Source organism: Leptidea sinapis, chromosome 8 (assembly GCF_905404315.1).
Source record: "Leptidea sinapis chromosome 8, ilLepSina1.1, whole genome shotgun sequence".
Classification (NCBI taxonomy): domain Eukaryota; kingdom Metazoa; phylum Arthropoda; class Insecta; order Lepidoptera; family Pieridae; genus Leptidea; species Leptidea sinapis.
The window spans coordinates 8,548,674-8,563,697 of NC_066272.1; the positions used below are offsets into that span (position 1 = coordinate 8,548,674).

The 15,024-nt window shown below is 36.1% G+C and overlaps 1 protein-coding gene across 2 annotated transcripts; it reads right to left on the reverse strand.

The window, feature by feature from the left end:
- Nucleotides 1-1,743: 1,743 nt before the first annotated feature.
- Nucleotides 1,744-8,660, reverse strand: LOC126965804 (uncharacterized protein K02A2.6-like). 2 transcript variants are annotated; one of them, XR_007729597.1, is made up of 2 exons: nt 8,318-8,660; nt 1,744-1,963 (listed from the first exon to the last, which is right to left on the reverse strand). XR_007729597.1 is itself a non-coding variant. In XM_050809578.1 (2 exons), the coding sequence occupies exon 1, from the start codon at nt 3,784-3,786 to the stop codon at nt 2,809-2,811; it is 978 nt and encodes a 325-aa protein (XP_050665535.1). In that variant the 5' UTR covers nt 3,787-3,904; the 3' UTR covers nt 1,744-1,963; nt 2,399-2,808. The 2 variants fall into 2 exon arrangements, 1 of the variants encoding a protein (XP_050665535.1); XM_050809578.1 differs by lacking the exon at nt 8,318-8,660 and adding an exon at nt 2,399-3,904.
- Nucleotides 8,661-15,024: the final 6,364 nt, after the last annotated feature.

Below are 15,024 nucleotides of genomic sequence, written 5' to 3' on the forward strand. Positions count from 1 at the left end.
CGACCTATATAACCCAGTCGTTAGTGACCCTGCCCACTTAGCTAGAGGTCCCGGGGTCGAATCTCGGTAGATGTAAAGGTTTATATGATAAAAGTTGATGTTTGTTTCCGAGTCATGGATGTTTATATATGTATTTATGTATATTTATGTTATATTTATTAATAAATATATCGTTGTCTCGTTGTACCTCAGGCTCAGCCTAGTTTGGGGCAAAATAATTTGTGTAAGAGTGTGTTAAAATTATTATTATAAAACAAACATTCGATAAAACGTAATCCATCTTAGTATTTTCTTTGATAACGCCTACTGTTACACGTATAAATAAAACACTTTTAAAGGATTAAAACGCGTGTATCTGTTATTTTACGTTAGCTTTTTGCGTAAAGTTACAAACGTTATTTCATCGTGATGTATAAAATTAGGTAGTAAGTCGGTATTTTGTTCGGGAAAAGCTTTTTTTTACTCTTTAGAGCTTTAAATATCTTCCTCTTATATATTGTGTATTATGGATTTCCGATACTAATTTATACTTATTTCATTAATACTCTTTAGATTTGGTTTTAGTCGCTTAGCTGTCTTGTTGCCCGTGAAGAAAATAAATTATCAATGAAAAATTTCGAAGGCTTTTTTGTTGTTTTTCATAGATTTCCCTTCAACAGTTGGAAATACTTGTTTAATTGTAGAAAATGAAAGAAAACTTACACGGACACAAATAAAATTTATAAACAAAATTTGTGAACGATGCGGGACTCGAACCCGTGACCTCTCGCATTCTATTCGAGCGATCTTTCCACTGAGCCAACCGTACAAGTGACGTACCGTTGTTAAATCTTGTTCTTGTTCAACTTTCAAGTTGTGGCTTCATCTACAGGATCTATTTTACAGTTGATAACCTGCTAAACTCGAATATTTGCATATTAGGAAATTGACTTAAGACTGTGCTTGAGATGTCGCGCTTTGAAAATTTATAAACAAGTTTATAAAATTTATTTTTGTAATTAATCCCAGAAGTGAAGTGGTTATACACTTTAAAAATAACAAATTGTTCACACTTAAAAGGAGCTAAATATATTTATAACATTCGTTTAATATGTCAATGTCAATGATACAAGCAATTACGTTCAATCCGGGTGATTGCCAGTGTCACCACGCTTGCATGTGGGTTTGTGACCACAGTATGGTTATTATGAAGGTAAACACTGCTGCCCATTTCCTTGATATTCTCTTAGTTGCCTCACGAAACCCATGGGTAGAGTAGTTTTATCCTAATCCGGAACTCGATGTCTGGTTTGATGATGATGATGTTGATGATCACTGCAAAGTAAGCAAAAAATCTTTAAGTAGAACATTTTGGCGATTAACAGTCGACACGTGTGGGAAGAGGCGGTGCGGTGAGGGAAGAGGACACTTGTCGGCGATCAGTACGTGAGTGTCGGTAGAACAGTAGCAGGTAGCACTTATGAGATATTGACTCATAATAGTTTTATTATTATTTTTTATATCTGTCTGTTATTTAATTATAAATTGTTTTCAAATAGGTAATTCAAATGTCAAATTTATTTTTAAATGACATTGTTTTCTGTTTTATAGTTAGGTAGATATTCATCTTAGTGACTTTAATGAAACGATATTATAACGTCAGAGAAGTGTCACGTGTGTCTTTTTTTTATGGAATAGGAGGACAAACGAGCGTACAGTGTCACGTTGCTATCTGCGCGGTTGATAGAAATAACAACAACGTGGCAATTTTTAAAACTATATTTAAATTATATTTAATAAAGATTTTAAGAGGTCGAGGGTAAAGCCGAGGCCATAATTTGCTCGCAGAGTCTCGGTCCCAGAAATACCGTACACCCCTTCGGTTCCCAATCTCCTGACACGTGTGACTTCACTATGTTGTCCGGATCCAGGTTCAAAACTGTGGCATACGAAGTAGGACAGGTATTGAAGTCCAACAGTGTTCCTGTAATGATTGCCAAGATTATCACACAGCTATAACTTTTGTACTGTTGGAAAACCTACGCGGAGCTTAAGGCAATCCAGAGGCTACGTCTAGCTAGCACAAGGGAAGAAAATCGTGGTGGCATGTATAAATTAAAATCAGCAATGGTTACGTAGCTAGAAAAAGCAATATATCAAAATAATCTATTTAAAGAACCAAGCATTAATCAAAACATATTCTAATATTATTGAAAAAACATAAACTAATATTTAAATCATATTGCTAAAGCTAACAAACTAAATTATACTAATAATCTGAGAAGTATTTATTACAACAGCAATAATAACAGCTAACGGAAATTTCCTAACTCGCCATGACACTCTTAGCTTTAAAAAGCAAGCAGAATATTAATTAAAATACAATAAACTATAATGTATAACTATTTGCACAACTTACCCTAGATGGGAACACTGACTTTATTTATTTAATAGTTTGTTAAGTAGTATGTTAACCTAATAACGTGTAAAAAATATAAGAAAGTTGTAGTTATTCAAGTATTATAATGGCACGAGAACAATGTAGTTGGTTCGCGCAGCCAAGGAACGTGCGCTCTCCTTCGAGACTAGAAATTCTGTCCCCACCGCCGACTGCCGAGTCTAACACGTCGCGGGTGGAGGACGGTGCGGGGCACGCATCGCGATGATACGTATGATGGATTTAGAGATCCGTAGACAATATTAAGGCTATTATTAATTATTCTTAGTTTTATTATATGTGTTTATATTTGATTATATTGAGTTTTATAAAACTACGTTACAGTACCCCCTCCCTTAGAAGAGGATTTTGCCTGAATCAAAATCCGACTATCAATGTCGTGGTTGGCTGCCCACTATTTTAAGATCTTTTATATGCCACATACCTAATTCACGTCCATCCATATCTTCTAATATATAAACTAAAGGGGAACGCTTAGTTTTAATTTTACATTTTAAATATTTAGGTGCTAACTTTTTACTAAAATGAGCATCTTTATCGCTCTGAAAATAGCAACGTTTCCAAACAATGTCACCCTCATTAAATTCAAATTCTCTGCGACGTAAATTATATCTCTGTGTGTTTTTAATATGAGCGTTCCTCAGCGCGGATTGAACTTTCCCAAATATTATAGACAAATGACCCAGATTTTCAGCATAAGCGTCTCTTGGAAGGAAAATTATGTTATTAGAATCATCCGTATCCAAATAATGTGAACCGCATGTAACCAACTCTCTACCATGTACCAAAAATGCAGGAGTGAAACCAGTTGTTTCGTTTACGGAATTATTCATAGCAAATTGAATTTGTGGTAGGTTTAGATCCCATGATCGATGGTCATCATTAATAAAGGTTGAGACTGCTGTAATTACAGTTTTATTATATCTTTCGACTGTGTTCATCTGCGGAGTATATTTAGGTGTAAAATGTAAATTGGGTATTTTATATCTTTTAAATAGTCTATCTAACTCTTTACTTATAAATTGACAGCCATTATCAAGAATAATAGTTTGGGGTATTCCGTGCACAAGAAAAACATCATTTTCTAAGTGTTTTCTCACAAGATCAGCTGTTGCCCTGCGAAGGGGAAAGAAAAGGCAATACTTTGAAAAGCAACAAGTAACGACGAATATATAATTGTTCTGTCTTCTTGTATTTGGTAAAGGACCAACTAAATCGATTGATAAAACTTGAAAGGGCCTTGAAACATTTTTTGGTCTCCCCATTTTACCGAGAGTACCATGAGTTGGTAACTTATAAGCAAGGCAAACGTGACAGTGAGATATAAAACCGACCACATCAGCGTACATTCCGGGCCAGTAGAATCGAAGTGCCAAACGTTTATATGTCTTGAACACGCCAAAATGACCAGCCGTGGGCTCTGAGTGACATTGAGTTATAGTTTGTTGTCTCTGCTCCTGAGGCACTACCTCCTTCCAATCTAATTCTGTAGTGAGAATGTTTTTATTCTTCATGTACCTATATAACTTGCCATTTTCAACTCAATAGTTCGGAAAGCTTATAGAGGACTCTTGGCAAGCCTTAAAAATTTTAAGAAACCAAGAATCTTGTGTGATTGGAGCAGGAAATATAGAAATGTTATCATTTATAAGAGCGTTTACATGGGTGCTTCTAGAAAGAGCATCGGGAATAATGTTATCTTTTCCACGTCGGTGTTCAATCTCAAAATTAAAGGAAGACAGTCGAACCCCTCATCTCGCTAATCTTCCAGTAGGATTAGATAGTGACAGAAACCACTTAAGAGCAGAATGATCAGTAAAGACTTTAAAAGTTTTTCCATTTTCTAAGTAACAGCGCCAGTGCTCAAGCGCAGAAAGTACAGCGAGAGCTTCGCGTTCAGTTGTACTATAGTTTTGCTCTTGCTTTGTCAGCGAACGACTCATGTATGCTATCGGATGTTCAACTCCATTAATAGTCTGTGCTAACATAGCACCGACTCCAAAGTTACTAGCATCAGTATGTACCTGAAAAGCATGCTCAAAACTTGGACACGCTAAAACTGGCGCTTGAACTAAGCGAGATTTCAATTCCAAGAATGCTTTCTCCGTTTCTGAATTCCACTCAAATCGAGGAGCATTCTTTCTTGTAGAGGTTAATTTGTTAAGTGGACCGGCAACTGTACTGAATTGAGGAATAAAACGCCTATACCAGGAAGCAGTACCAAGAAAGCGTTTCACCTCTTTCTTTAGTAGGTACTGGATAATCCAGTATTGCCTTGACCTTTTCTGGGTCGGTCCGCAATCCTTGCGCATCAACAACATATCCTAGGTAACGAAGCTTGCTTCTGAAAAAATTACATTTCTCTAAGTTGATTGTGAGATTAGCCATTGTAAGTTTTTCAAGGACTCGGTAAAGAAGACTCACATGCTCCTCAAAGGTTTCGCTGATGATGATGACGTCATCAATATAACCAAATACTTTCCATTCGAATTCAGGACCAAACAAAAGATCTACTAACCTTTGCTGTGTCGCTGGGGCATTTGTGAGTCCAAATGCGGTTGTTTTAAACATAAATGTGCCTCTTCCAGGAACGTAAAATGCAGTCTTCTCCCGGTCCTGATCCTCTATTAAAATTTGCCAAAAGGCCTTAGATAAATCGAGACTTGAGAGAAATCTAGCATTCTTTAAGTTGTCCAAGATTTCAGAGACATACGGAAGACTATATGCATCTTTTTTTGTCACTGCATTAAGTTTGCGACTATCCAAACAAAAACGTGGATTCCCGTCTTTTTTACCAACAACTAAGACTGGAGACGACCAGGGGCTCTCACAAGGCTCGATCACATCCAAGCTTAACATTTCATCAACCTGTTCAGTAATGATCTTTTGCTTTTCTGGAGACATTCGGTAATAACGCTGTCGAATCGGTTGGGCATTCCCAGTATTTATACGGTGTTTAATTAAATGTGTTCTACCTAATCCTTTTTCAGCAAAAGATATTTTCTTATATTGAGAAATTATTTTATCAGCCAAGGGCTTTTGAGACTCATCAAGATTTTCATAAGCATGTAAGTGAATATTAGGGGAATTAGAAATCTCTGAGAGACCAGGATCTGTTTTAAAAAAGTTCTTAGTATTTGTTAGGTATTTGGAACATAGACCAAAAAGTTTCCAAAAATCGATACCCAGTATAAGTGTGGTTTCAATCTCCGGAATAATATGAGCCCTTATAATTGAAAATTTATTTCCAAATGACACCGGCAAGAGCATGTAGCCCAAAGAAGTAATCTTTTGACCACCTGCAGCAGTGACAGTAATAATATTGTCAGAATAAATTGTAAGATCAAACCGCATTAAATATTTATGAGAGTTATTACCTAATATAGTAATGGCAGAACCAGAATCAAGCAAACCATAAATATATAAATTATCAGTTACATTAATTTGAATTTTGCTGTAAGGCCGGGGATCGTTTCTCGGTCTAGAATTGAAAATTGTCGAAACAGAATTACAATAAGATAAAAAAAACTTTTTAAGATATATCAGCCAACTATTCCAATCCGAGCTATCAAAATAGTTAACTGATTTTCGACAATTTTCAGACACTAGTTTTTTTATCCGCTTCGGAACCATAATTATTTTTACACTTAGGGCATTCTGGTTTACGAACACCTTTTTCTCCACATCCAAAGCAAAAAATAGTTCGCTCAGCGGTACAATTTTTCATCGAGTGAGAATTATCACGGCAGCGAAAGCAGTATTGTGTAGAAACAACAGAAGTTTTTAACTGCGCATCGTTTTTATAATGAGAAGTGGTATTAGCATACGAATAAGAATACCGATTACTTTTTTTATTGGATTGATAACAAAATTCAGGGGCTAGCATCTTAGAATGTGGTAAAGGTGGTTCTTTATAATTATCTGAACGAACCTTAATCCGTTCGTAATTTTTACAGACAGTTCGTAAATCTTCAATAGATTTAATATGTGGACTAGCTGCAATTATTGTAGAATAACAGGGTAAAATATTGTGCAATATAATATCAAGCTTATCATCTTCAGACGTCGCCTTGCTAAGCCGTGAAAACATGCCCTCCATTATAGAAATATAAATAGTAATGCTTTCATCAACTCCTTGTGTACGATTTCGTGTTTCAGAAAGCATACGATAATCAAAGTCAGGAATATCAAAATCATTTTTTAAACGATTAATAAGAGTAGGCCAATCAGTAATGTTATTTTTTACGCTACGGAACCAGTGTAATGCATCACCAGTAAATACGTCAATAGCGGATAGAAGCATTTTATTTTCCGATATCCCTTTCGAAATACGAAACTCCTCTAATCTTTGTATTAAAGCACGTACACAAGTTTTTCCATCGTATTTCAATTTATTCAATTCACTAGTATTGCCGCGGTTACAAGTTACAGAAATATTTAGCCCTGAGACAGATGATTTATCAAAACATTCCTCATGAGAAGCCGAACTTGAAGATTTAGAATCAATAGGTTTAGAGAGACCTATAAGAAAGGTGTTATATTTATCAAAAGTTTTTTGAATTCTAGCCATAATAGCGATGTCTTCAGACTTCTCGGGTTTAACAATCCTAATAATTCTATAATGCAAATGATTCAGCCAAGACTTTGTCCTACAATATAATGACTCACTGTAAGCCATTTTAAGTGATTCTAAACATGTTTTAATTTTTTCCAACGTTTCATTACAACCATTAATATCATCACCAAATTCAAATACCGAATCAAGAATATCATCAGAAGGATAAAGCTGAGTTAATTTTGTAACTTGTCTACGCAAACCTTCGACATTGTCTGAGGGAGTTTCACCACGAATTGCAACCTCATAGCGTAATTCAGATTTTTGAAAAAGCAAAAATTTTATTGGATTTGTCATTTTGTTTCTATGATATGTTGTGCAAACAGTAACAATAAAAAATACAATCACAATAAAAATACACAGTGAACAATAAAAAGTACACAAAACCAAAACGCCTAATAGCCGTACCTATACTTACCGGTAAATTACAGAAATAAATAATTATTGTCTCTATATAAAAAAAAAACAGCTCACCAAAGATATCCAACACCAAGCACTAAACTAAAAGTAGTTAGCGATACAAAGCGAAGCTAATTATGACCTTTGACCAAGTTGGGCGCCATTTGTCACGTTGCTATCTGCGCGGTTGATAGAAATAACAACAACGTGGCAATTTTTAAAACTATATTTAAATTATATTTAATAAAGATTTTAAGAGGTCGAGGGTAAAGCCGAGGCCATAATTTGCTCGCAGAGTCTCGGTCCCAGAAATACCGTACACCCCTTCGGTTACCAATCTCCTGACACGTGTGACTTCACTATGTTGTCCGGATCCAGGTTCAAAACTGTGGCATACGAAGTAGGACAGGTATTGAAGTCCAACAGTGTTCCTGTAATGATTGCCAAGATTATCACACAGCTATAACTTTTGTACTGTTGGAAAACCTACGCGGAGCTTAAGGCAATCCAGAGGCTACGTCTAGCTAGCACAAGGGAAGAAAATCGTGGTGGCATGTATAAATTAAAATCAGCAATGGTTACGTAGCTAGAAAAAGCAATATATCAAAATAATCTATTTAAAGAACCAAGCATTAATCAAAACATATTCTAATATTATTGAAAAAACATAAACTAATATTTAAATCATATTGCTAAAGCTAACAAACTAAATTATACTAATAATCTGAGAAGTATTTATTACAACAGCAATAATAACAGCTAACGGAAATTTCCTAACTCGCCATGACACTCTTAGCTTTAAAAAGCAAGCAGAATATTAATTAAAATACAATAAACTATAATGTATAACTATTTGCACAACTTACCCTAGATGGGAACACTGACTTTATTTATTTAATAGTTTGTTAAGTAGTATGTTAACCTAATAACGTGTAAAAAATATAAGAAAGTTGTAGTTATTCAAGTATTATAATGGCACGAGAACAATGTAGTTGGTTCGCGCAGCCAAGGAACGTGCGCTCTCCTTCGAGACTAGAAATTCTGTCCCCACCGCCGACTGCCGAGTCTAACACGTCGCGGGTGGAGGACGGTGCGGGGCACGCATCGCGATGATACGTATGATGGATTTAGAGATCCGTAGACAATATTAAGGCTATTATTAATTATTCTTAGTTTTATTATATGTGTTTATATTTGATTATATTGAGTTTTATAAAACTACGTTACAACAGGTCACCTGGTGTTAAGGGATCACCGCCGCCCACACTCTCTTGCAACACCAGAGGAATCACAAGAGCGTTGCCAGCCTTTAAGGAAGGTGTACGCGCTTTTTTTGAAGGTACCCTATAAGATACATGTCTTATATACTTAATGTTAGTGAAACTACGAAAGTAAAAAGTTTGCTCGGGGATTTGTTCGTAGATCTTGTCGATATTCCTACAAGTGTCTCGCGCTAAATCTGCTTACATTAACGTGTGTGTAATGTGGACGATATTCATATTAAATACTTTACTCTCTGTATACAAATGCTTATTTAGTTGCTTTTTAAAGTGAAAACTCCTTTAGCGACGTTGCGTACTCTTCTTGGCATGGGTTATGTTAATCTCGCATCAGGACAAGAGAGATGATTTTTCAGAGAGATGTAAAATAATTGCAATAGTTCTGAAGTGTTACATTTTTTATGTAATATAAATTAGAATTTTTGTATACGATAGCACAATAACTGAATATTGTATTTAACCACATAAATGCTTGTAATTTTATACTGATAAATAAAGCAATTCGTGCAAAATTATTTCCTAACCATTCCAAAATATTCAGAAATGCACAATGTGTGATATTCAAGTTTTCACTTCTGCCGGCACTCCTGGAGTGCAACCCGTTATTTTTATTTAAATGAGACTCATTCGAATTCTTCAAATAAACCTTAACAGTGAAAAATTAATGCTAATTATAAAGTGGCGACTTAGATAGATGTTTTAATAATAGTGTATTTTTTTTAATTAAGTTATTTATGACGTAAAGAAAACTACTTACTAGATCTCGTTCAAAGCAATATTTGGTGGAACTTTGCATGGTAATGTACATCATATATTTTTTTGAGTTTCTTCATTCTCTTATTTAGAAGTTACAGGGGGGAGGGGACACGTTTTACCACTTTGGAAGTGTCTCTCACGCAAACTATTCAGCTTAAAAAAATTATATTCGAAACCTCAATATTATTTTTGAAGACCTGTGCATAGATGTACACGTATGGGTTTGATGAAAAAAAACTATAGGGACCCCCAAAATTTATTGTTTTTTTTTTTTCTATTTTTGTATGAAAATCTTAATGCGGTTCAAAGAATACATCTACTTACCAAGTTTCACCAGTATAGTTCTTATAGTTTCGGAAAAAAAGTGTCTGTGAGATACGGACGGACAGACAGACAGACATGACGAACTTCCTCTTATTTTTTAGAAGTCGGTTTACAAAAAATCATACCAAATACAGATATAGTATACAAAGATATCGAATAAAACCGTTCATAGTAAATACATAGCCATATCTTGCGTATAATGTGAGACTTGTCGACCCTAACATTTATGTTGTTCCTATAAAATACTAATAAAGTTTTATTTTATTAGACTTCGATACCATGTTACTTAATACAGTGGTGTTATGGAGGGTATGTGTTGATATTAAAGATTTTATCCTTATTGAAAGTGGAAATTATTTTTATCAATTGCTTCCAACGTGTTCGTAAGATGTATTTAAATAATAAAACAGGAATAATTAAAGTTTCTTGTGATTATACTAGCAGCATTTCTTCAATGTTTAAAGACCAGTGGAGGCTCCTTTGCACAGGACGCCAGCTAGATTATAGGTGACCACAACGGCGCCTATTTCTGCCGTGTAGCAGTAATATGTTACCATTAATGTGTTTCGGTCTGAAGGGCGCCCTACCTAGTGAAATTACTGAGCAAATGAGACTTAACATCTTATGTCTCAAGGTGACGAGAGCAAAATGTAGTGCTGCTCAGAATTTTTGCGTCTTTCAAGAATCCTGAGCGGCACTGCATTGTAATGGGCAGGTCATGTCAATTACCATCAGCTCAACGAGCTGCTGATCTCGTTCCTTAGTCTCATTAAAAAAAAGACTTGTTTTTTTATGTATTATACACAGCTCATGAGAAATTATGATGTGCTTGAGACCTTGAGTCTTATGACCTTAAGAATATTAAAAGCGACCAAGTGCGAGTCGGATTCACCCATGAAGGGTTCAGGGTAGCAACAACATATTATAAAATTAATATATAGAAAGGAAAATGATATTAAATTATTTAAATGGAAAAGGAAAAAAATCTTTGCTCAAAATATGTGCAAATGAGCTCTCACTAGATCTCTTTCAAACCAATTATCGGTGGAAGTTTGCATGGGAATGTACATCATATATTTTTTGTAGTTTTATTATTCTCTTATTTTAGAAGTTACAAGGGAGGGGGGGGGGGAGCATTTTACCACTTTAGAAGTGTCTCTCGCGCAAACTATTCATTTAAGAAAAAAAATATATTAGAAACCTAAATATCATTTTTATATAATACTGACATTGATTGGAAAAAAAATACATTGGCTTATATTATGACAGTAATCATTTTAAGCAATGTTTTATATTATATTGATATTATTTGAAAAAAAAAACCATTTTACTTTTTCCTGCTATAGGTACTAATATTTTAGCTGAAAAGACTTTTTGCTTGTTTTAGGTTTATGCTTCAATCAGTTAGTCTGAATGAGAAAAAAAGAGAAAAAACTCTTTTTCTCTTAGGGACAAGAGAAGCAGGACATTCAGCTGATGGTAATTAATAAGTCCTGCCCATTACAATGCAGTGGCGGTCAAGATTCTTGAAAATCCCCAAAATTTCTTAATGGCACTTCAACTGCGCTCGTCACCTTGAGACATAAGATGTTAAGTCTCATTTGCCCAGTAATTTAACTAGCTACGCGCCTTAAGCTTAGCTTTTAATTCCATCCTTTAAAGAATAAGCAAAAAAATAAATGTTAATTATATAAAAAAATAAGATTTATTCAGTACAGTAGCGGCTTCTAGCCCCCAAAATGAGAACGCACCGAGATGCTTTGATTAGCATACAAATAGAGAGAGAAAAATCAATTCAACCGCGGAAAATGCATAGTTGAGATTTATGGACAGATTGCTACATTCGCGTGTACCCGCTCTTATGAATCAATAAAGTCGGCGACCAGGTACGAATTACTTCAATATTGACATCAATTTTATTTTTTATTGATTTCATAATAAAAATGTGTAAGTTTTGAAGGATTGAGTAATAAATTTCATTTTAAATGATTAAAACTTTCGTGGGATATTTTTAACCTTCACTAACCGTTTATCCATGTAGGGACCGACTATTTTATGAATTGTCCGAAAAGAAATAATTTTTAACCGACTTCAAAAAAGGAGGTGGTTTGTTACCTCAAAACATTCGACTGGGTGAACCGCTTTTGATAATTCTTTTTTTATTTGAAAGCTGGTGCTTCCCGAGGGTCCACCATTGTAATTTGGTCCAGATCTGACAGTGGATTCCATGAGAAAACCATACAAGTCTTAAATTTTGCTATACATACGTATAGCAAAGTGTATGATAAATTTACGAATAACTCAATATCGCGCCAACCGATTTCGATGATTTATTGGAAAGGATATACTTCTAAGATAGTTTGGTGAGAGTTTGGTTAGGTTGTGATTACGGAATCCATGACAAAATTACAATAATCGTAACTAGAATATGATTAATTAATTAGATTGTATAAAAATACGCAATTATTTTTATACTTTATAGTGCACATTATATCTATTGTTTTGGAATAGTGTTTTTGAAGGCGGTTGTTTTTTTTGTTAATTTTTTTTTGTTAATAAAAGTTAAGTACTATCTATATATGCAAACAAACTATTATAAAATCACAAAATGCAGGCTATATAATATTTTTAAAAACTTTTCAGCCAATCTTCTGATTAAATTTCAACATAAAAGAAAACATTGAAAGTATAGATAATAAGTTCAGTAAACTTTAATACCATTGAAGCAACTGATATTAATATCTCTTTTGTTCAATCATATTTTCCACTAGACGTTGTGAAAATCACTGCATTTAAGTTGTTTGCTCAGTTCACTACGAAATAAAATGCTATTTTGCTGGCGCGTAAATTATAAATTTATTTATCACTAGCTTCTGCCCGCGACTTCGTCCGCGTGGAACTCGTTTATATCGTAGCTCTTTACAACGATGATACGACTCACTTGACAGACTCTAGCAGGCAGGTTAATGAATAAGGTTTACCAACAAAGTGATATTACAAATGACAATGCATTATTGTAAATGCATGATATTATTGTTGTTTAAACAAAAATATTGTTATTGTTGTTGCATTAGCTAAAGTACTTCCTTATTCACTACATTAGTGGTTCTGCCTTGAGGTGCTAGTATGTCCAAACTGCTCGGCGAACTTACTCTAGATTCTAGAACAAGCCACGTAAAGCTGCCCGTGTGAGAAGCAGTCCCCCCTTAGGTCAATCCCTGCCGTTTTTAACGACTGACCCTGTGATTTATTAATGGTCATTGCAAAACAGACCTTAAAGGGGAACAGCAACCTTTTAAATTCAAACGGCTAGTCAGATGGTATTAGAGTTATGCGTGGTAAATACATGGATTCACCTCTAGCGCAACCAGTAATGACAGTGGCCTCTACCACATTGTTATGTAACGCTTTTATACGCAACCTGGTCCCGTTGTACAACTTGGTAGGGTTCAGATTACGCAGTAACATTACTGGAGCACCCACTTTAAGGACAAGTTTATGAGTTGTTAGTCGAGGCGGGTTGAGTGCATTCAAGAATTCCACAGGATACTGAACAGCATCATCCGTATTTACTACAGAGTCCACAGAGTTGTATTGAAGTTCTGTCATCACCGTATGACCGCTCTTCGAGAACACTTCCCTTAAAGCCTCGCCTAGTATCGGAATACTGGGTCTCGAAATCTCGAGCAATTGCCAATTCCGTGGCCATTTGGAGGGCAAAGCCAAACTGGCTTCAAAGAAACTGGGCGTCATAAATAGAGCACGGCAAGGAGTACTCACATGGAGTATTGCTGTCATCTCTGGTCTGGCGCACCCCAGTATCAGCTCGATCCATTTGACCGCGTGCTACGCGGAGCAGCTCGAATTGTCGGGGACCCAGTACTCTGTGAACGGCTGGATCACTTGGCGTTGCGTAGAGACGTCGCTTCATTGTGTGTTTTCTACCGCATTTATCACGGGGAGTGTTCTGAAGAGCTGTTCAACCTGATTCCTGCCGCCGAATATCACCTTCGCACGACACGCCACAAGTTACGATACCATCCCCACCATCTGGATGTGTGGCGGTCCTCCACAGTGCGGTTTTCAAGGAGTTTTCTTCCTCGTACTACGAAGCTGCGGAATGAGCTTTCTTGTGCGGTGTTTCCGGGACGATACCACATGGGTACCTTCAAGAATAGCGCGTACACCTTCCTTAAAGGCCGGCAACGCTCTTGTGATTCCTCTGGTGTTGCAGGAGAGTCTGGGCAGCGGAGATCACTTAACACCAGGTGACCCGTACGCTCGTTTGTCCTCCTATTCCAAAAAAAAAATAAAAAATGAAGTTTTGCGCCTTCGAACGCCTTCAATAAAGTGTCATTAATGACAGAAGCTTGGTCGTTCTTAGGACTCAGAATAGCACGTTCACACAACCACTCCATGGGTTTATCGGGCAGGTTTTGGACATCTGGGAATATTCGGGCTATTAGGTCTTGAACGGTGTGCACAGCTGACGCAAGTTCTGGTGGAATTACAATTTTGCCCTCAGTTATCGGATATTCTCCATTCCCTATTTTAAGCAAAAGATCGGAGAATTCCCCGCGCACACGTCGCCCTTAAGATGCACTCGCATGTTTTTGTAATGTTTAGTTTTTTAATTAAGGGCCAAATATTTGACGCCTTAATGCAAGCTTTGACATCGTCAGCTAAAGAGCTTGGCACTACGGGCAGAGTCTGACAAAAGTCTCCAGCTAATTAAACTGTGATCCCTCCCATCGTGAAGTTGTTCCCACGGATGTCTTTTAGGGTTCTATTTAACTTTTCAAAGGCCTCCTTCTGCGACATAGTGCTTTCGTCCCAAATTATAATTTTGCAATCGCACAACACTTGTGCTGTGTTGCTTTTTTTGTGTTATTGCACAATGGAGTTTCACTATGATTAAGATTTAATAAGTCTGTAAGTAAAGAAAGTAATTCAAGAGGCAGCCTGAAAGCCGTCTGGGCAGTTGTGCCTCCCTCCAGTAGTGTGGCAGCGATTCCTGATGACGCGACAGCCAAAGCGATACCCCGGTTATTTCTTACTTTTGCTCATATTAAATTTATAACAAAACTTTTTCCAGTGCCACCAGGAGCATCTAAGAAAAAAATGTCCCCAATCTCTCTTTCAATGCTGGCTAGAATTTGTTGATAAACATTTGCCTGTTCGTCTGTCAATAATTCCTCGTGATGCGATACTAC